General features: G+C 43.8%; 1 protein-coding gene across 4 annotated transcripts in view; it reads left to right on the plus strand.

Moving 5' to 3' along the window:
* Window positions 1-15,643, plus strand: part of LOC138453513 (centriolar coiled-coil protein of 110 kDa-like) — a 981,554-nt gene extending 965,911 nt beyond the window's left edge. For all 4 annotated transcript variants that reach the window (XM_069606425.1, XM_069606427.1, XM_069606428.1 and 1 more), the window contains one exon: window positions 13,076-15,643. In XM_069606425.1, coding sequence (XP_069462526.1) covers window positions 13,076-13,128 — 53 coding nt within the window. In that variant the 3' untranslated portion in view covers window positions 13,129-15,643. The remainder of the gene's footprint in view (window positions 1-13,075) is intronic.
* The last annotated feature ends 6,415 nt before the right edge of the window (window positions 15,644-22,058 follow it).

The following is a 22,058-nucleotide window of genomic DNA, read 5'->3' on the forward strand; positions in this document are numbered from 1 at the left end:
GAGGGGAAAAGGAGACCGCCTTGCTGAGTTCTTCTAGTTATTGCTATTGGGGTGGAGAGGATCCCATTTAAACCAATTCTGGTTGTTGGGGAGGAGGACGTAGATGAGACAAATGCTATGATATTTATTTATAGCGCGCCTATACACAAGTGTTTCAAAGCACGACGAGGCAAGGGAGGGGTACAAGGGAGGACAAGACGACAATCTTACTAGGCCCAGTGACATAAGTGCAGGGGAGCGGGAAAGGGAAAGGGAACAGTGCAAGGGGCAGGGGAGGAATGGAAAGTGCTGAACACGGGATCACAACCAATAGTGTGGCCAGCAGGTGGCAAGTGCAAGAGTTAAGCGCAGGCAACGGGTGTCTAATAAGTGCAGGTAAGGGGACTGTAGGGTTGCAGATGCAGATTCCCACCAATAACATCTACCTTGGAAACCTTATGACTAGATGCCTGGAGACACCACCCCCTCACCCACCCTGTCCATTTCACTGGTATTTGACCTTCCTTGTGGTCTGGCCTGCTGGTTTCCCCTTGTCCCCTACACTGGGATTTGACTTTCCTCATGGTTGGGGTTAGAGCGGAGGGGTGTAACTGCCTCTGGCGTCCATCGGAGTTAGCTGAGATGCATTCTACATGGTGCCCGAGCTGGCCACACCCTTCTTAAAACCCTACCAACATATACATTTTATCAGCGTTTCAAGATAACATTTTGAGCCACATTATGTATTAGGAGATTGTATGGTCCATGGTCTCTTAATAGTCAAGAGGGTAACTTTACCCTTCAGTAGGTGGAAGGTTCGTGAAAGGAGGGATTTCTCTTTGCTGGACAGCATCCATAAGCTGATCCATCCCTATCCACTACCCCCAAATAAAAGAAACCAAAGTTATTTTGCTCGCTTTTCGGGGAGCTGTTGCAAAATTGGCAAATTCAGATTTTTTAAATGCAACTCCTAAATATTGTTGGTGGTCTAGAGAAGTAAGTGGAAGGGCTTTGTCATCTGTATTTTCTTGGGCATGGCTTCAACATGGCCAGGTTCACGTGTGGTGAGTAAATTCCATAGATGCCCCTTAGTGCAGCGAACACCTCTCTTCAGCTATCTCGCTCCTTTTGCTGCAGTGACACATAGAATAGAGCTGAGTGCCACGATAAATTTGGTCAATTCCTACATATAGCTCCTCCAGTTCTTCCTTCTTATGCCTTTGCGTGAGGGACTATATACCCGACTTTGTTGCTCCCTAAAACTACTGAATGTTCTATCATACTCCTTTGCCTCGATGACTGGCAACGCTATAACCTACTGCATCTTTCGGAGTTAGCTTTTCACCTTCGAAGCGTACTCGATACACTAGACTCACAGCTGACGGCTGCCTCGCCCGCGGCTGACTGCGGCTTACTGAAACAGACCCGCCTGGAACCGGACAGCGCAGCTGTTCACGCTCCCTCTCGGAAGCTCCACGGCTCCGCCGTTTATACTGGATGTTTTTTTCTTTCTACCGTCCAGAACTCATCAGCCCTGAAGAAGGCGGAACATTAAAACTGATCCTTTATCCTTTTGGGACCAGCCTCTGCCGAAACGCTAGAACGTGAGGGGAGTGTTGGGACTTTTTTCCTTTCTACCAACACATCCTTTCGCCTCATTGGAACAGTTTCCCCCACTGCGTTTTCAGCCATTCAAATTCTCATTGGTTTACATAATTGTTACTCTTTTGACTCCACCGGTTCTTGACCCTAGTGCATTTCCTTCTGTGATTAGATAACAGATCGAAGTTTTGTGTATGTCAACCCGCACAAATTTGCTTATTATGTTCAAAAAATTACGAAAAAGTATTGTGTGTTGTTGCTTTTTTGCTAGTTTATTGTTGATTGTTCACTTGTCTAAATGCTTGATACACATTATACTATATATATTTAAAAAATGTCTGTTATGTGAAAAATGTCTCACGATTGTACATTGCATTAAAAGTATTTATATATATTTTTCTTCTTTCCAATAATTGAACCTAGCATTTATTGCTCGTATATAGAGCTATTCAGGGGAGATCCAGGATTTAAATGACCCCCATTTTAGCTCTCTTTTTTTTGGCATAGCGACACTCCCTTTCTTTTTCATGCTTTAACGCTATAACCTATGGCAGAAGGTGATCTACAAATGCAATATAACTTGGATATCGGTGGCTGAAGCTGTGCCATTGCTGGTTAGTTTGCAGAGGTCACATATAGCAAGGTTCAATACTTTACAGTGGGCCCGGGAGGGCTAGTCCTTTGAGGTTGCTATAGTAGTAATTCAGCCTTTTGAAAACCAGCGTGGCCGTCAGATTTTGGTATGATACAAAGGTAATGTGGTGGATGGATTTTACAGATGTTCAGGAGGTTAAGCCTGACAACTGTAGATGTGGAGGTTGTGAATTGTAGGAGTTTGCGGTAAATACAGAGCCCTAGATTGCCAAGCTTGGTGAGGGATGGGGTGGATGTGGCATGCAGGTCATCAGGGGGAAAGTATAAAGAGCTAATAAGAGATGTTGCATTGTAGGCTGGGGGGAAAATCACTTCAGTGTTAGGAAACGCAGGTATCAAGCAGCGCACTGTCATCCATAAATTGTTGTCAATTCGGCAGTTATTTATTACAGAGGACAGCTCAGGCGTGAAGGAACAGATTTGAAGATTATCTGCAAATAAATTATAAGAAAATCCAAAGGAGGAGGTAGGTTTGCCAAGAGGTGTAAAGTGAGCTGTAGAGGGCCAATGGCAGACCATTGTGCTACCCTTGGTGATGGTGTGACAGTGGTATTGGTGGAGGAGGTGACACTGCAATAAATGGAAAAGTAGCTATTTGCCAAGGTTGAAGCCACCCAGGCAAGATTGGGCCACTGAAAGCCAAGATATGAGACAGCCTCGAGGAGGGAGAAATGGTCAACTGTATAAAACGTGACCAATCAAGAGAAATGAGGATGGATGACTGTGACCAGCGGTATTGATTGAGTTGGATATGTGGGTATATGTGGGCCCTGTGGGAGTGTCTCCTGCGGAATCAAGATTGGAGTGTGTCACTGGGTCCTTTGGCTTCCAGGTAGTCCTTTGTGCAGTTGAAGATTACACATCTGACATATTTAAAATAGTGAGGGAGGATAGACATAAGGTCTATAGTTTGCTGTCTTATTTGGGTCAGAGGTGTGCGTTTTCAAAATGGGTAGGACAGTGGGCCACCTTGAAACTAGTTGGTAAGATATAAGTTAAAAGTGAAAGCAGATGGGGTGGGCTAACGCCTTGACCATTTAGGAGGCAAATATGTCAGCTGGAGCACAGGAGGGGTTGGCAGTCTGAAGGATACTTTAATTGAGAGTAAGATTTGGACATAGTACTTTTTTCTTTCCTCATTGGAAATGTTTGTCAGTCAGTAAATGCCATGAAATCAAACCATTAGGAAAATGTTGCCTTTGACTGGGCAAACACTGCTGATCTACAGTTCCCCTCAAGATTGTGATCCATATTTCGAGCATAGGGTAATATGAAAACAAAACTGCACCCTGCCATTTCTAAATCTCAACCCTGCCTCCTTGTGGTCATTCATAAATTAAACGAATTTTGTGAATGAGAACAGTTGCATATTAATAAGATCCGTTTTTTTTCTTTTTTTCTACACAATCCAGGTAATTGGAAAATATTGAAATGCTTTTACCACAGAAATATCCAACTCCCCTTAAATTATAGAAAGAGTAAAAAATGCACGGTCAGGGAATTAAAGGCAATACATATTTTGGCATACACTGTACAGCAGTGGCTGGAGTCATGCTTTCCATGACGGCAGCCACAGTTGTACATGCCGTTATCCCTTCTGTTTTTGGCAGAGCAGTGTGGGAGGAGGCAAAGTGAGCTCTGTGGGCAATATGCGGCTAATCACATTAGCGAAAAGGGAACTTTGTGTCTCAACCGAGAAAACAAATGTCAGTGGCAGTACTTTAGGCGCTACCTCAGCCGGTGTGATTGGTGGGAAGTCAGATGGTAAGATGTGCGTAAAGGTAGGGGTAGTGGCGAGAAGTTAGGAAGAGTTCGAGAAGGCAGGTGTTGTGTCAAAGATTTAATTTATTAAAAGTAGCTGGATATTTCCTCAGCTGAGAGTGAGGATGAGAATGCGCAGTTAGAAGTCGACCCTGTTAGGTATTGACTAGGGTTTTGCATAGATTAGGATGAGAGGAGGTGAGGTTAGTGTAATAGTTGTACTTGGCTGAGTAGTACTGGAAACAATTATTCCTTCTAGTAAGCAAGAAAAAGACATTTTGTGCCAGTGCTGCAAGTTATGGTGCATGTTTGCCCTTGCCTTTTGGAGGTTGGGAAGATCAGCAGTTGAAGGCCTGGGTCCGACGGAGTGAAGGTGTGAGCAGAGGAATGGGCTTCGTTGGAAGCTGCGTGGTTCAAACTGAACTCCAGAAAGGCAATTCAATGGAATCTGCAAGCTGTGCATACAACATGAAGAAGTACTGATTTGGTATTGAAAGGTACCCATTGAATCGGGTTAGATTTTCGTTTTGTAGATGGTTTAAGGAGAGTGTGGGGGAGCATGTTGTATGCTTTGGTATATACCAGTAATCCCGTGCCACATCAGCAGGGAGTTACTTTGATTATGCAGCAACGCACCTGGGCACTACAACTCCCAGGAGCCCCAGCATGGCATTTAGTGGAACGTCAGGCGCTTCAGCGCTGGTGCTTCACAGCCAAGCCGGTCTTCACCAGTCCTCGCTGTCCAGGGCAGCAAAGGCTACGAAGGGCTATCATCACAGGACATTTAGCAGAGGATTCCTTGCCTATTCCCCAGAGGTAAGATGGCCATCACACAGGAGGAGAAACTTCTCCTAGACCTGCAACAGGTACACCGCATGGCGCTAGTGCACCATTTTGCACTTAATGCTATGGCGGAGGACAGAAAACAGACGCTGGATGCACAGCACGTGGACCAGACAGTGCCGGTTAAATATATTGAATACCGGAGCAAACCACAAAAACAACCAAAACAAAGGAAGAAAAAAACACCACAAAAAGAAAAAACACAAGCTAAGGGAGGAGAACCCAAGGCGTTAAAAGCTTGCCTACTTAACACCAGATCATTAAATAAACATGCGCAATGTATGCATGATTTCATTTTGGAAGAGGACCTAGACCTACTATTCCTTACTGAAACATGGCTCCAAGATCCCATTGGCCCGACGTCGTGTTCTATTGCGGTCCCAGAGGGTTTCACCATTTATCACAAAAACAGAGCCTCCGGTGTGGGGGGGGGGAGTGGCAGTCATAGCCAGGGACTCAATCCACATGTTCCCCGCCACAACCACATGCATCGGCTGCAAGGTCTTACACCTTAAGCACACCCCTCCAGACAATAGTTGCATTAACATAATCGTGGTATACAGACCCCATCACTCACATCGGATTTCACAGAAGAATTCATACACCAACTTAATAACCTGAAAAGCAAAAATACTGCCACCATGTTGTTGGGAGATCTCAACAGATGGAGGGGTAACCCCGGCGATAAAGAGGCCATCTATCTGGAGAAGGCCCTAAATGGCATTGACTTCAGGGTAATTAATGAGGAACCTACCACGGCCAAAGGGAACTAATTAGACTGGGTTGTCACTCACAACTTGGACATCCAGGTGATAGAATCCTCACTGTGTATCTGGTCAGATCACTACAAAGTGACTTTCATAGTACGCCTAAAAAATCCCCAATTGAAAAATAGCCAACAGAAATTATAAGAATATCGGGACAGCACAGTTAGAACAATGCATAAACACGGTCCTGGCAGAACTAAAAGAAAGTGACACTTGTGATGACCTCATAAAGAGCTTATCTGCAAGGCGCACAAGAGTTAGTGGAGCATTTGGCACCCATTAAGGCCAAACTTGGCAGAACCAGTAGCAACCATCAAAAATGGTTTAACGCTGAGCTTACTGAACTAAAGAGGGAAAAAAGAAGGAAAGAGGACAGATGGCTGAAATAACCCTTGCAGGCCAATAAGGACAGTTGGAAGATAACCGAGAAACTCTATAAGAAGGGTATTGGCGAAGCCAAGAAAGAATGCTTTATTAATCAGATCAAGTTAGCTGCTAACTCAACCAGCAAGCTGTTTGATATCTTAAAATCTGTTGAAAAACCAAAGAGACTATCCCCACCCTTTACCCCTTCCCAGGAAGATTGTGAAACAGTTCAGGAGTTTAGTTTAGTTTAGTTTATTATTTGTATAGCGCCGCCTGGCCCTGGGGCATCCAGGCGCTTGAATTGATTACAACATAACAATATAATACAGCATGGTCCGTAGGTGAACACCACAGAAAGTTTAGAGCATTATCAAACAGTTACAGGTAATGTGCAAGGTATTGCAAACAAGGCAGAATTTACACGGGTTGCAGGCAGTAGGTGCGATAATAGGGTATAGATGGGCGTTCTAGGCTTCTTTGGTCAGTAACCAGATTTTGGCACTGTGTCTGAATCTATGAAAGGACGGTTCAGATCTAAGATCGAGTGGTAGTGCGTTCCAGAGTTTAGTGGCAAGCACAGGGAAGCTAGAGCCTCCTGCTTTTTGGAGTTTGTATCAGGGGATATTTAAGCTGGTCAAGTGGCACAGCGAGTAGAGCACTCGCTTTGACACCTGTGCAGAGCCTGTTAACGCAGGTTCGAATCCCGGCAGGGCCAAACTCAGCCTTTCATCCTTCCGAGGTCGATAAATGAGCACCACACACCGTGGGTAATAATAAGCAGCGCTCAGATACCTGAGGGTTCGTAGCGCTATATAAATGCCTAATTATTATTATTATTATTATTATTAAGCAGTGTGTTTGAGCTGATCTGGTTGGACGAGATGGGGTGTGGTGAGTGAAGTTGTCGGATAGGTATCTGGGCGCTAGGTTAGATAGGCATTTGTGAGTGAGAGGGTTTTATATTCAATTCTCTGCGGTATAGATAGCCATTGGCATGAGCGTCTGACGTCGGAGATGTGATTATGTTTGGGTATGTTCAGGGCTGCTCGAAGGGCGTTATTTTGGATAACTTGCAGCTTATTAATGTTTTTCTGGCTGGTGCCCAGGTATAGAGCGTTACAATAATCGACTTTGGAAAGGACTAGCGCTCTAGCTAAGGTGGTGCAGTTGGAGGGTCAGAGGTAAGGTCTGCTGGCATTGATGAGCTTACAAGTGTAAGCAGTGGCGGATGAGATGGCGTTGATCTGTCTTGTCAGTGTGAGGGAGGAGTCGAGGTAAATCCCTAGGGTTTTGACGCTGTTGGAGACGGAGATGTTATTGCCGTCGATGGTGAATGACTGGTAGAGTTTGTCAAGTTTGTTGAGTCTGGGTTGGGGACCTAGGAGAAGAAGCTCAGTCTTGTCATCGTTGAGGCACAGGCCGTGCTTTGCCATCCATTCTTGGATAATGGAGTAAATGTTGTTGAGTGCTGTGTTGTCTGTGGAGTAGTCGCCTGTTAATGGGATCAGTATTTGAGTGTCATCTGCACTGTGTCTGAATCTATGAAAGGACGGTTCAGATCTAAGATCGAGTGGTAGTGCGTTCCAGAGTTTAGTGGCAAGCACAGGGAAGCTAGAGCCTCCTGCTTTTTGGAGTTTGTATCAGGGGATATTTAAGCTGGTCAAGTGGCACAGCGAGTAGAGCACTCGCTTTGACACCTGTGCAGAGCCTGTTAACGCAGGTTCGAATCCCGGCAGGGCCAAACTCAGCCTTTCATCCTTCCGAGGTCGATAAATGAGCACCACACACCGTGGGTAATAATAAGCAGCGCTCAGATACCTGAGGGTTCGTAGCGCTATATAAATGCCTAATTATTATTATTATTATTATTATTAAGCAGTGTGTTTGAGCTGATCTGGTTGGACGAGATGGGGTGTGGTGAGTGAAGTTGTCGGATAGGTATCTGGGCGCTAGGTTAGATAGGCATTTGTGAGTGAGAGGGTTTTATATTCAATTCTCTGCGGTATAGATAGCCATTGGCATGAGCGTCTGACGTCGGAGATGTGATTATGTTTGGGTATGTTCAGGGCTGCTCGAAGGGCGTTATTTTGGATAACTTGCAGCTTATTAATGTTTTTCTGGCTGGTGCCCAGGTATAGAGCGTTACAATAATCGACTTTGGAAAGGACTAGCGCTCTAGCTAAGGTGGTGCAGTTGGAGGGTCAGAGGTAAGGTCTGCTGGCATTGATGAGCTTACAAGTGTAAGCAGTGGCGGATGAGATGGCGTTGATCTGTCTTGTCAGTGTGAGGGAGGAGTCGAGGTAAATCCCTAGGGTTTTGACGCTGTTGGAGACGGAGATGTTATTGCCGTCGATGGTGAATGACTGGTAGAGTTTGTCAAGTTTGTTGAGTCTGGGTTGGGGACCTAGGAGAAGAAGCTCAGTCTTGTCATCGTTGAGGCACAGGCCGTGCTTTGCCATCCATTCTTGGATAATGGAGTAAATGTTGTTGAGTGCTGTGTTGTCTGTGGAGTAGTCGCCTGTTAATGGGATCAGTATTTGAGTGTCATCTGCATAATTCGTGTAGATGACACCCAAGCGGTCCAGTATGTCGAAGAGGGGTTTTGTAAACACATTGTATAGTGTAGGGGAGACGCAGGAGCCCTGAGGGATGCCACATGTGACTGGGGCTGGTTTGGCAGAGGCTGTAGGTGCAAAGACCCTCATGGATCTGATGTTCAGGAAGGACTGGATCCACGCTTTGGCATTGTCCGAAAATTTGGCTGCAGAGGATAGATAATTGCAGCGGATGTCGTGGTTGACCAGGTCGAAGGCGGCCGATAAGTCGAGGAGGAGAAGGAGTGCAAGTTTGCCTTTGTCTTTGATGTTGTCCATTTGTGGCTTGAGGTCAGTCAGTGCAGTCTCGGTGCCGTGTTTAGGGCAGAAGCCTGATTTTCTAAGTCCTAGTAAGTTGTTTTTGTCAAGGTGGTTCTGTATCTGAAGGTAGGCAGCTCTGTCAAGGATTTTTAGGAGGAAGGGTACAGTCGTGATAGGTCTATAATTAGTAGGGACACTTGGGTCTAGGGTGGGCTTCTTGAGTAAGGGAAGAACCCAAGAGTCCTTAAGGTTGTTAGGCACTATGTTGGATGTGAAATATGAGTTAATGAGGGATGTGATAAAAGGAGCAAGATGTTTGGCTGCGTCTTTGATGACTGGGGCCGGGCAGATGTCGCCTTGGCATTTGGAGGGTTTCAGCGAGTTGATTATTTCTTCAACCTCTTTGGTAGTTATGGTGGAAAAATCGAATACCTTATTGTCATCCCTTTGTGGGGTGTGGGTGTGATTGGAGGGGGTGGTGTTATCAGCGAAGGTGAGACATTCTTTCTTAGACTCGATTTTGGCTTGTAACATGGCAATTTTGCCTAGGAGAGCTTCTTGTATGTTCGTACACCAAGAGATTTCTTTGTTACATGTATCTGGAATGGGTGAGGGGGATTCGAGGTCTCTCAGGATGTTGAAGAGCTCTATGGTATTGGATTTGGCGTTGCAGATTCTTTCATTATACATGTTTTTTTTAGTCTGGATGATTGCTGACTTATAGATATTGGAGGCCAGTGAGTAGGATGTCTTATTATTGGTGGATGGCGACTGTTTCCATTCTAATACAGCTTGTCTTTTGGTTTTGCAGAGCTTTTTTAGTTCAGGGGTGAACCAAGAATTGAGATGTGCGCGTGGTTTGGCTTTCCGTAGCTTAAGTGGTGCTACAGTGTTTATGGCCTTAAGAATAGTTGTATTGTAGAGCTCTACTAGTTCAGTGGGGTTAGTAGTGGTGGGTGAAAAGTCGCTGATAGGTTGGAGTAGAGGGAGGAGTTTCTCTGCTGTGATGTTTTTGTTATTTCTTGTGAGTGTGCATGGAGCATTAGGTGGAGGCTGGTGAAAGTGATGAGGTGGTGGTCGGTCCAGGCGCATGGTGTTTTGGAGAGGATGGTGGTATTGCAATTAAGATCAGCTATGCAATCAAGGATGCGACCTTTGTTGTGTGTGGGTTGCAAGATGTGGTGGGTGAGTCCTAATTCTGAGATGGTGTTGGCGATGGTGTTTGCTTTGTCATCTTTCTCGTCATTGAGACCTAGATTAAAGCGCCTAGGATGAGTAGACGTGAGTTGGGTTTGGTATTGTTAGAGAGTAAGAGAGCTATGCCTTCTTTGAAGGATAGTATGGGGCCTGGCGGTCTGTAAATGAGGTGGGTGGTGATTGTGCTTGTGTGGGTTGTGGATAGTTTGATGGTGAGTTATTCTGCGGATGGGAGGGATTGGTTTTGTATGTGCCTTATGTTGAGGGAGCTTTTTGCGATAATGGCTACTCCTCTGCCTTTGGCCTTTTGTCTGTCTACGCGGTTGATAGTATAGTCATTGGGTATAGCTAGCGCTAGTGCAGGGCCGGAGGCTGGGTGGTGCCAGGTCTCGGTAATAGCTATGAAATCAAGTTCATTGAGGGAGATGTCGGTTATATCTAAGGCATGGGCGACTAAGGATCTCGCGTTAATGAGTGCACCTTTGATTGTTTCGGTGGTATGGCATGGGTTTTTGATGAGGGTGCGAGGGGAGGAGGCGTTCGGGCAGGGAGTGATCTGGTCAGTAGGTGGTATAGTGTGAGTGAGATGAATGGCAGGTTTGGGTTTGGTGCTGTTTTGTTTATTGCCTGAATTGGGAAGGGTCGAAGAGGTGTGTGTTCTAGATCTGAGTCGGGCAAGCCCAGGAGGCCTTTGCTAACAAAACAAGATAGCAAGGGACAACATAAAGCAGCTCAAATAGCTTCAAATGACCAGCCATGTTGACACAACAAGGAAGTTTCAATTTCCACCCCATTACATCAGAGGACATGACAAAAGTGCTGACCTCCATGAAGCCCACACCATGTGATGAAAAGGTCATCCCCCCCCAAAAATGATACTTGAAAATAGTTATTTTCACACCCCTGCTTACTAAAATGGTGAATGCATCATTCAGAGATGGAATAATACCTAAAAACATCAAAACAGTAACCATCACGCCATTGGTAAAAAAAATAAAAAACCTGGCTTAAATGACAAGGATACTGGAAATATGCGACCTATCACCGACAGTAATTTGTTACTCAAAGTGATGGATAAGATGGCCACCTCGCAACTGCAAGAATATGTTTAGTCAAATAACATACTACATAGCCAACAGTCAGGTTTCCAGACACCACATAGTACGGAAACAGCAATGTTAGACTTGCAAACACACATGCTTAGTATTCTGGATATGGGCAAGACGGGCCTACTTACACTCCTGGATCTCGGCACGGCATTTGACCTGTTGGACTACTAGCAACTGCAATGGGCACTGGAGAAGGTGGCAAACTGTTCGAAAACAGCCACCAGATGGCTGGCATCGTTCCTAATAGAAGATCAAAAATACACCACGGAGGAAAATTCTCCAAAGAGGTACCCATTCTATGTGGCGTGCCGCATGGCGATAGTTTGTCCACCCTTCTGTTCAACCTCTACCTCAAGTGTCTCTGCTTTGTGCTCAAACACTGGAGCCTTTTTTACGAACTACGTGGTTGACACCCATGTTGGTGGGGGGACAAAGTGGCAACTACTCTGAGGATAGCACTAATGTGGCAACAATATATAACATCATTGAGATATGGATGCAGAAGAACTGGATGTGCCTCAGTGGCAATAAAACTGAGATGATGATCTTCGGGTTCCAGCTGGCTCAAGCCAAACTGGGACCTGAATATGAATAATTCCTCATCAAAGACACCTCTATTCAGGTCTCAGGGATGGTGAAGACCATGGGACTTGTGTTTGAGGTTTCAGTGGGCGCAGATGCCTAGCTCCAGAATCTCAACAAGAAATGTCAGTATCTTCTACGTCTCCTCAGAGCTATCTAACCCTATCTTAGCAAAGAGAACGCCAGAATCATTGCGACGGCCACCACTCTTTGTCGACTTGTCTACGGTAACGCCTTATTACTGGGCGCAAATGAGCGTTGCATGGGAAAATGTCAAGTCATTGAAAACAATGCAGTGAGAATCATAAAAAGGAAAACTAAAGCGATCACATCACTGCTGACAGAATGGCACTTAACTGGCTGACTGTCGAGGACAGGATACAGTTCAAATATATGATGCTGGTCCACAGGTGCCTTTACGGGAAAGCACAGCGTACCTGAAGGAAAATATCACTCACTAAGTGCCTAGGTGCGCCCTCCGATCAGAATCCCTTGGCCAGATCTCAGTCCTACCCCACAGATGCGCAAAAGGATTGGGGAGAGCATTCTCCCAGTGCTAGCAGCACATAAATGGTATAACCTCCCATGAAGGCTCAGACTTGAGCCCAACTATGTAACTTTCAGAAAAAATCTGAAAACATTCCTTTTTAAGTGAGAGGAGGACTTTTTAGGTTAGCTAGCTGCCTCTTTAGGTAGGGTCTCACCGTCCCGTGTTTATATGTTCATTTGTATTGTGTTCTTGTTATGCGCCCCGATGCCTATGGGGCTTTAGGCGCTGTATAAACTATAAATAAACAAATAAATAAGTTTGTGAGCATTGGTCATTTTGAGAAGTTTGAAGTGACCAAAAAAATAACTGGGATTTCAGTGGAAATGGGTGCCAAGCAGAAGAAGCAGAGATTATGAAATAACACCAGCACCTTTCTCTTGATGAGAGGAGAGAGAAGGTGGCAAGCATGCAAGAGTCTGAGGGTCATGTCAACTTTCATGCTTCTGTGACAATGATTCGGGTAAAATGGAGGTGGTGGATGTAAGAGTTACATTTTTTTTTTTTAAAGGCTTTGAAACAGACCTGAGGGGACAGGCGGGGTTTGGCATCGGGATTGTCATTGTAGAGATGTGAGGATCGGCATAGGTGGGATAGGGGAGAGCAGCAGTGAGGGGGACCATTCATTTTATTTTCCCAATGCAATACTGAACATCTGATCTGTGCATTGTAAAACATGTTTTAAAAGTTGCCATTTACTAACCAAACATTCCCATCAAGCCTTTTGTTTTCTTACATAGTTAACTTGGATTCTATATAATGTCAAAGACGCAAACTGAATTGTAATTGAAAATTATACATTCTTTCCTTTAGGAGTGTTTACCGGAAGAACCCAAAAAAAGAGGCCAAATGCAGTGACAATTTGAGAAGGCAGCATTTGCTTGGATGAGAAACCAGTAGTGGATATGTTTGCAAGACATCGCTCGCATGTTCTCTTCCATTTGTGTCAATAGTACACGTGATGACCTTATAAAGTGGATAAGCACACCTATGTTGCAGAAAAACAACTACAATGCATTTGCCTGGATGGGAATATGTATCTTGGTCAAGGCCAGATGGACCTAGTGGAATTTGTGTAATGTAGGATTTGATCACTTGGGTAATAGTCCAATAGTGTAATTCGCAAACAATACTGCACAGTTTTGAGTGTAGTGGCTGGGACATGAATTTGTTTCCAGTTAATCCTGTGTGGTTCTATGTTTATACTCAGCATTATAATTAAAGGAAACAAAGTATGTAAAAAGAATGTGATAGAATGTATTTTGGAGCATGATACTTATAGTTCCTGCAGTATACAGATGGCATGGATCAGCTGGTATTAGACTGAAGTTCAGTTTTTATCAAATAGCCTGAAAAATAGTTTGTATAATATTCTGTCTTTGCCTAGAATTAAACTTTTCAGCACAGAGTTTTTCTTGGGGGTTAAATAAGATTTCCCCAATGTTTTCAGTATGGCTCTACGTGAATCCAAATTAAGAAAAGTAAAAGTAACTGATTACCTTTTGGGCTAAATATTGTTGCCATATGAATTGCACTGTACAGAAAATGGTTTAGCACTAAATCATAATTTTTTCCTCATTGATCCCTTATCATTAAGGAACCCTAGAAAGGGATCAAATCAAACTTTATTTTTATTTTTTTATATTACATAAAACTGTTTGTTTTAATGCTTTAAACAATATTCTGCAAACATCTTTCTATTCAACTCTTAATCCAAAAAAGCATTGAAAGTGGTGCATTGGTATACTACTTGAGAGGACAATTTATTGTATGTTATTTCTTTCAGAAGATCATATATGTGTGTGTTTAATTTACAGAGCTAAACTGAGTTTCATCTTTTTTTGGGAAGTTTATTGGAACTCTGGTTACTTTCGCCATAATTTGTTTCCTGAAATATTCCTGGCCTTCAAGATAGTTTGTTTACTTGTACTGCAACAAGATTTTACAAAGTATGCTAAATTAGCAAAAAAATGTGCTAAATAAAAACAAACGTTCCCACTGCTAAAAAAGCACTTGTCCTAAATTGTTAAGCTGTTCATTTCAGCATCTCTGAATTGCTTTGTCAAACATTTGTTTTCCAAAATGAAAGCAACTTCTTCAACCTAGCAGTTTTATACTACTGTGCACGTCCTCCTCTAGCACTATGACAAAATCTTGTATCAGTTTTTCAATTATATTTAAATGAGAATTTGTGAAATCGCACTAATGATCTGAAATTCAGGACATATACAATAATACTTTGTTGGGCTTCTTCACAAGCTACTGTCATCAATTTAAAATCCCCTTGACCTATTGCCCAAATATCTCTGCGCCTTAATTAATAAGGGCCAAACATTTCCACTTAATTTGTCCTTGATTCACTCCTTTGAAACCCTATTAAAATGTTCCCTACCAAACACCTCACACCCTAAGCAAAGATAACTGTTGCTATGTGAGGAACATATTCATGAGACCTAGATTGGAATGTACTTTGCAGTAAGCTACTGAATAAGCCGTTGGCATTTTGGCTTAATTTAAAACACTACAATCGTGCATCTTCACCCTATCCAAATACTTGGCTAAAGCCTGCATTGAAGGTTTACGCAGTTCCTGATGGCTGGCTTTTTCCAATTTACCAAATAAAAAATAAGTTTGTTTTATTCATTGCTGGATTATCATCTTGGTTGGCTTAAAGGAGGATTGCCTTTACTTTCTAATGAATCCACCAGTTATTGGGTCCATCTTCAATAAACTATTGGTAACTACAGGTATTGCAATCGAAAAACTGATCTTTAAGTGAATCTTTAAGCAAAGGTGTTATCTTTACTTCTTTGTTATCCCACAGCAGCCACGTGTCGAAGTCTATAGATTGTAATACCAAACAATTTAGTTCCATAGACATTCTAAAATAGTAGGAAGACATATATTTACAACATGTACAGAGTTTTGTGTTGAATATCTCCATGAATACTCTTTGTACAGTGCACCCCTCTTGGCTGTAGTCTTGCTAGTTCTTAATACAGGTTGATTGTACTTGCAGAGTTTGGAAAAATAGCAGTACTTTTAATATAATGAAAATCCACCAATAGGTTGAAGTAAACTTTTGAAAATAAAGGAACTCCATTTTGGTATTTTCCAAATAATGTTTTACAGTTGCATTCTACTCAAGGGTATGTCAGCAATTCCAATGTTACTATGCAATTTTGATTAAGTGCCAGGCTTAAAAATGTTTTTGTATTTATTTGTACATGCTTTTTGATGGTCATTCTGTTGTGACATTTTTTAAATATGAAGTAGCCACTTTATGATAAAGTGTATATATATTTTTTTACTATTTCATTGTTTGATTTAATCTATTTTGTTTCTCACACCTTCTGTAAAATAAAATATCTTAATATATCAGATGTTTTCTCTTTTATTATATCTTTGTTTCACTTTTACCAGAATACTTTATCAAAGCAAGACCGCTGGTACAAGAAATCACAAATTTCCATTGGAACGGGAACCGTAATTGACACTTGCTTGGCTTTACATATCAAAGTGAAAGCTTACAAAACATAAAAGTTATTGTGAATCAACAAAAGGCAACCCAGAACCTCACACAGCTATGGCTGAATGATAAAATAACCAAGAAAGGTTTGTAAGAATATTCTCTTTGTAGTATTGACCTACTTCTCTGTCTGTTGGGATGTGGACAGACATTACAGTCAGCACCCTGAGCCACATATATACTTAAAAGTTCCTATATCCTACATAAACGGGTGGGCAGCTGCCCACCAAGGTGGCCGCTTTCTGTGGGGCTTGAAGTTCATGGGACAGGAGTTGTGTATTTCTTCATTAGCAGCCTTACGTTTATTCTTTGGTGACTTGCGATTTGTGTTCACAAGGTGAGGATAGGGGTCCAGTGGTTGGAGCGTCTTCTGATGCCTTTGCAGGTTGCAGAGTGGAGATGCCAATTTAGGGCTTAAGGGATGGAGGGGAAGGGCCTGCAGCGCCTCTGCACCCAGATGATCCTCTTTATTTGAAAGAGTGTTTAAACCAACAGGCCTCCCGCCCAACTATGTTGGCCGGTACTTTCAAACGGATTTGCTCTAGAGTTAAGCGTACCAGTGGCAGCGGTCGCTCGTTCCCGGTGCATCCCTCTAGGGCATGGAACCTGCTTCTGGTTAATCTTGGTACAGAGCAGAATCCCCTTGCATTTCGTAATAGATTAAATACTCTGCTCTTTGCTTGAATCGCTCTACTGCTCCTCTCTTGATTCCTTTTTCTGTGGTCTTGTCCTGCTGTTGTTGTCTCTTGTGCTTGTTTGCGCTTTGATTCCTGCCTGCTTAGACGCATTATACACTTGTAAAATAAGAATAATCACGGCATATATTGGTGGAGGCCTCCCCCAGGATTCAGGAAGCAAGGACACCGCTAGAGGAAGCCTTTGAAGAGGTGCGCAAACTTGGCCCCTTCGGATGAGGCGGGAAACTTGCCAGTTCGGCCTCATTGGTGCATGAGCACAATATGTTGAGGTACCAAAAGGTTGTTTAATTAGATAGTAGCAGTGCAGCTTTACAGACCAATAAAAATCTCCACATCGTTTGAGTCTACTGAGGTGCAATGGGTGGTTCCCATGTCATAGTTACATAGTGGAAGACCAGGGCACTGGTAAATGCACAGTGTTCATACTGCCAGGGGGCTGTAGCAACAGACGTGGTATGCCTCTGGTTACATAAATAGGCTGCAGATGGTGATGGTTGACATGTGGTCATTGTGAGGTGTGAGGGAACAAAAAAAGGACAGCGGCATTGTATTGGTGATCAATTCTAACACATTGCTCAACCAGGTGGCTGAACCCCACTGATGGGAAGGAGATCTAACAAGACAGTATATTTCACCGAGTGGAGCAGAGAGGTCTTTTTGTGGACTGCTGGGTATATAAAGGTAAAAAATCACATGAGTAAAATCATGGGGGACAACCAGAACCAGAGCAAGTCGGAAGACAAGAGGCAGATGTGTACTCTTAATCCCTAAAGTTGTCCTAAAAGCGATCTAGAATCCTTTCCGCCTTCTGGTGCTTCCCAGTCTGGGAATCCTATATTGGCTGCCCTCAACCTCATAGAAAAGTCCATATCCCGCATGGAGTACAAAATGTACAAACTAAGTGAAAAAGAAACTCAATTGAAGAGCAAAACTCGATTCCAGGAATCTAATTATACAGTTAGAGATGCACTTTGAGTGGAGTACTGAAAACCCCAGCCACAGTGCATAACAATGTGCTATGCCCATCAAGGAGAAAACATCCCTACATCCCTAGTAATGAAGACAAAACACTAGAGAATGTTAGAGACAGCTTGGTGCAATCTGTTTTCCGCTCTAAGTGGAGGAAGAGTATCTGGTAGTAACTGAGTGGCAGAAATGTTGAGTCTGGATACGAAAAGGACCCCTTTTATGTTGATGAATAATATCAAATTGAATTTAGGAGACAAGCTGAGGGAGAAGAAAGAAGGTCCTACGCTCAGTGTCAGGATGACTGACTTGAGGAATAAGGAAAGGATTCCAAGAGTGGCTATAAATGGGCCAGCTTGAATTTGAAGCAAAGAACATGCTGTTCTTCGTCTCTTTTGAGATCAAAAAGAAGTGGGGTAAACTGAATGTCATGACAAAGCAGTATTTAGCGAGGTGGATGAAAACTGGATTGCTTCAAAAAACTTTAATAAGCTAAACTTCGAGAGCCAGAGAGAAAGAGTACCTGTTTTGGGATGCTGAGAATGCTAGGGAGCATGTTACCATTTATTACTCTGTCGTAAGAGGATGGAGGAGAGAGACAAAAGGTGTGAATGATATGACATCATTCTATCACTGATATAATCTGTCATATTATACAGCTGCCTTTTATAGTTTAACAATGGTGTTTTTGGACCTGTATTCTCAAAATAGATATTTGGGACATACAATTGTATTGCTTGTATTACTACCCCCCAATCCCCCAGGCACCCTTAATATTGAGGCCACACAATAGTAGTGATGGTGTTGCAATAGGGATATGATCAGCATTACAGAATTATGTGCTATAATAGCACACCATAGATGAGGAATGACCCATGCTGCTTGTGAATATTACTTTGTTATTGGCAAAATGATGAAAACCTTACTGTGATAAATTCCTTCATGAGAGGGATTGCCCATACTGCTCAAGAATATTTTCAAAATGATAAATGATGCACCAATATAAAGATGCCATATATACTTGGTGAAACTGTACAGAAATATATTATGCAATTACATGTAAGATTCTAATGCACATAACAATAAACCACACATGATTGGTAACTGCAGATGCCAATCCATAAAGAAATTCATTATTCAAGGTGACCTACACAACAAAGTATGTCCAGCAAGTGGAATATTCTCAAAGTAGGTTCATGTTCAAATATTTCTGAATTAATTCTTTATTTAATTCTGATTTCTCCATTAGCAATAAATAACAATAAGTACAATTTGCACAATTATCAAAGTTAAAATGAATAAATCTGTCTACACACATACAAGATCTACGTCAACATGTTTCAGAACCAGAAGAAATACATTGGCAAGCCTTTGTCAGGACACATTTTTGTTGTGGAATACCTATACATTTAAGTGGGGTGCAATATCATTAGGAAATGGTACATGGGAGGTACTGTGAGGAAAATCAAAAACATTACCCCCGTGCCATTGGAAAGTGGGTGAACCAAAGAAGTTACTTTTTAAGATGTACTTTAAGCACTCTGTTGGACCAAACACCTAGAGGACCTTGGTGCCCCTCTACAAATAAAGGATTTCTTGATCGAAAACTGTGTCAAGGATGAGTAAACAGAAAGTTGGTGTATTGTTCAGTCTGTTCCGTGTCATAATGTTTTCATCATAAATGTCTACCTCGTCATAAAAAGTCCTTATGGCACTCCCCATTCAATATTGCAATGTCCAAAGGATGTGACCAGCTGAAAGTTTCAAACCTGTACTTAAGTACTTTGCGTCCAAACTTTTTCACCTGGGAAATCTCTTAAAGGGCATACTGTTGGGGCACATCTTGCTCTTCCTTCTTTTACTCTTGTTGTTGGGACCGTTCCCAGATCCCTGGCTTCTTAGTCTTTGCTTTTTTCTTTTAGCTTCAGGCTTTGACTTTGTGTCTCTCGCTGTATTGCTGGAATGTCTCCAAACTCTGATATTTCCCTCTACCAGATAGATCCCCTGTGTACCTTTACATTCAATGCGGGTCTACCACCAGGACCTAAGGATTTAGCAGTTATGGTTTCAGGTCTCTCCATGGTTTGGAGTTTTAAACATCGCCCACTCTCCTACCACCCCCCCACATCCAACTAAAAAATCAGAGGTGCACTTTGTCACGCCAAGGACCTCCATCTGCAGAAGCATATTCCCCTCCACCCTTCTCACCCAAACTCATCGCCCCCATTCCCTCTCTGACCGCTATTGAGAACTCCCTAATTCCACACCCCAAGACACCTTGCCCCCTATCAAACTCAACCCCTTCCGTGCACCCCCCATCGAACATCCCTCCCTCCCATGGACCCCCCTTATCCCCAAGTCCCCCTCCACTGACCCACCACAGAACTGCCCCCTTTCCTCTGCCCCCCCTTACGGACCCCCATCTCCCGTGAAGCACCTCAGAACTACCCACCATCGACCCCTGCCAACTACCACCCCCCTCATATCCTTTCCCCTCTCTAAAAGCAGCAGGTCTCGCCCTCGCAAGAACAGTAGCTTCATCTTCATCACCCTCTGTCCCCCCACCCTCTCACACACCCCCATTGCTCCAAAACCTGTGAAAAGTAGGAAACTAGCATGGCCCCCCTCCACAATTGTTTACTCCTCACCACTACTACCTCAACCCAACCACCCAATCCCCCCATTGCCTACCCCATCACATTCTCCCTTGCCCCGCTTCCACCCCCTCTCCCTTGACTTCTCTCCCTGCACACCGGACCCCCCGATCCCGTCGAGACCCACTCCAATTCCTCACCCCCGAATCTGCCTCACACCCACTGACCATCTGTCCACTCGCCCGGCCCTCCTCGACTCTAGCCTCACCCCTCACATATCCTCCTCTGCACACCTATTCCCAGCCTCTGCCGATGTAGCCGATCTAACCCCACGGGCCACCACTCAAATTCTGCAGGCACCCTTCCCCCTCACTACCCCCCCCAGTCTCAATAAACCAGAATGTCCCACGTCCCCCATCCGACCCTCAGACCCCCCCAAGTTCCTCCAGCTCACATCCCGATGTCCTCCATGACCACAAGCCACACTGTAGTCAACTGCATCCTCTTCAATGCCAGCTCTGTAGCAAAAAACAGACACAGCATCTTCAACCTCCTCTCCTCTGACAAACAAGACCTAGTCTTTATCACCGAAACCTGGTTCTCCGATGACTTTGCCCCTGTTGCACATGAAGCATTCCCCTCCGGCTACTCGCTCATCCCGCTCAATAGACCTTCCAGAGGAGGCGGCGTGGCAGTCCTCTTCAAATCTCACTTCTCTGTCTCACTCGTAGAATCTCAGACATGCAATGCATCATTCAAATCCCTTCTAGTTCAACTCTTACTACCTCCGACTTTCTGCCACAGCTTCCTACTCATCTACAGAACCCCGGTTAAGACAGACATTTCTCAAACAACATCTGTGATTCTGTAGCCACCATTCAAGTAAATCACCCCTCACTAACTCTCCTAGGTGACTTCTATATCTGGCTGCACATTCCCACCAACCCCATGACCCATCCACTGGTCGACAGCCTTGACACGCTCCACCTCTCACTTCTTATGAATGGTCCAACACACTCTAGGGGGCATTCCCTTGATGCAATCTTCAGCCCCTGTGCCTTGATTCATCTATCCCCCCCGCAGACCCCTCATCTGATCCGACCACTTTGCTATCCCTTTCTCCATCCTCTTCCCCCATCCCTCCCGCTTCACCACCACCGGCCTCCCCCCGAGACTTCAAATGCTGGAACAAAGTAAAGATCCTCACTGTCCTAGCCGAAGCCCTACTTTTTAGATTCCTCTACAAACCCGCCCCCCAGACAGATCCCTAACCATCAACTCCAGGCTCAATGAATCACTAATTCCTCTCACCCCCTCTTGCCACGCTTTCTCCCGCAATGGACCATTTCCCAAATGGTTCACGCCTGAACTGAACGCCAAAAAAACAAAATAAACTTCTGGAACGCAAGCGGCGAGTATCAAAGACATATCTCAGCAGATCCGCTTTCGGCTTGCACCATCGCAACTACAAAGCCAAAATCTGGAAAGCCAAAAAAGCCTATTACAACAAATTCTCAACTGTGGAAACAGCAGCAAAGAACTCCATAGAATCTGGTCTGCAGTCAAGACTAAGTCTCAGGAGGGGTGAGGGTGACTGAAAGACCTCAATGAGCACACAGAGCAAGGACACTTACAAATTACTCCCAGACAGGTGTATATATCAAAAATATAAACACATTTATTACAAGGCCTTTGTAACGCAACACACAGTAAAAGAACCACAGCAATACTATCAAACCAACAGAAGACAATCAATACAAGATATATACAAGACCATTTGGGTCTAAAGGGTTCACAACCTAGAGGGGAAGGAAAATAGGCAGTGCAGATAGTCTTTAGTCCCCTTCAAAATCAAACACGCACCTAACTAAGAGGTAGTCCAAACCCTAAGAAGAGAGGAGCCTTATGCTCAATAGTACATGAAGTGCAGGTGCACGCAGTTGTTCCAATGGGCAAAACGGGGTCTCTTCAGGGGTCTCTAGCAGCACAGGAAGGTGGGTGAGGCGATG

Source organism: Ambystoma mexicanum, chromosome 4p (assembly GCF_040938575.1).
Source record: "Ambystoma mexicanum isolate Mex_15411 chromosome 4p, UKY_AmexF1_1, whole genome shotgun sequence".
Taxonomy (NCBI): domain Eukaryota; kingdom Metazoa; phylum Chordata; class Amphibia; order Caudata; family Ambystomatidae; genus Ambystoma; species Ambystoma mexicanum.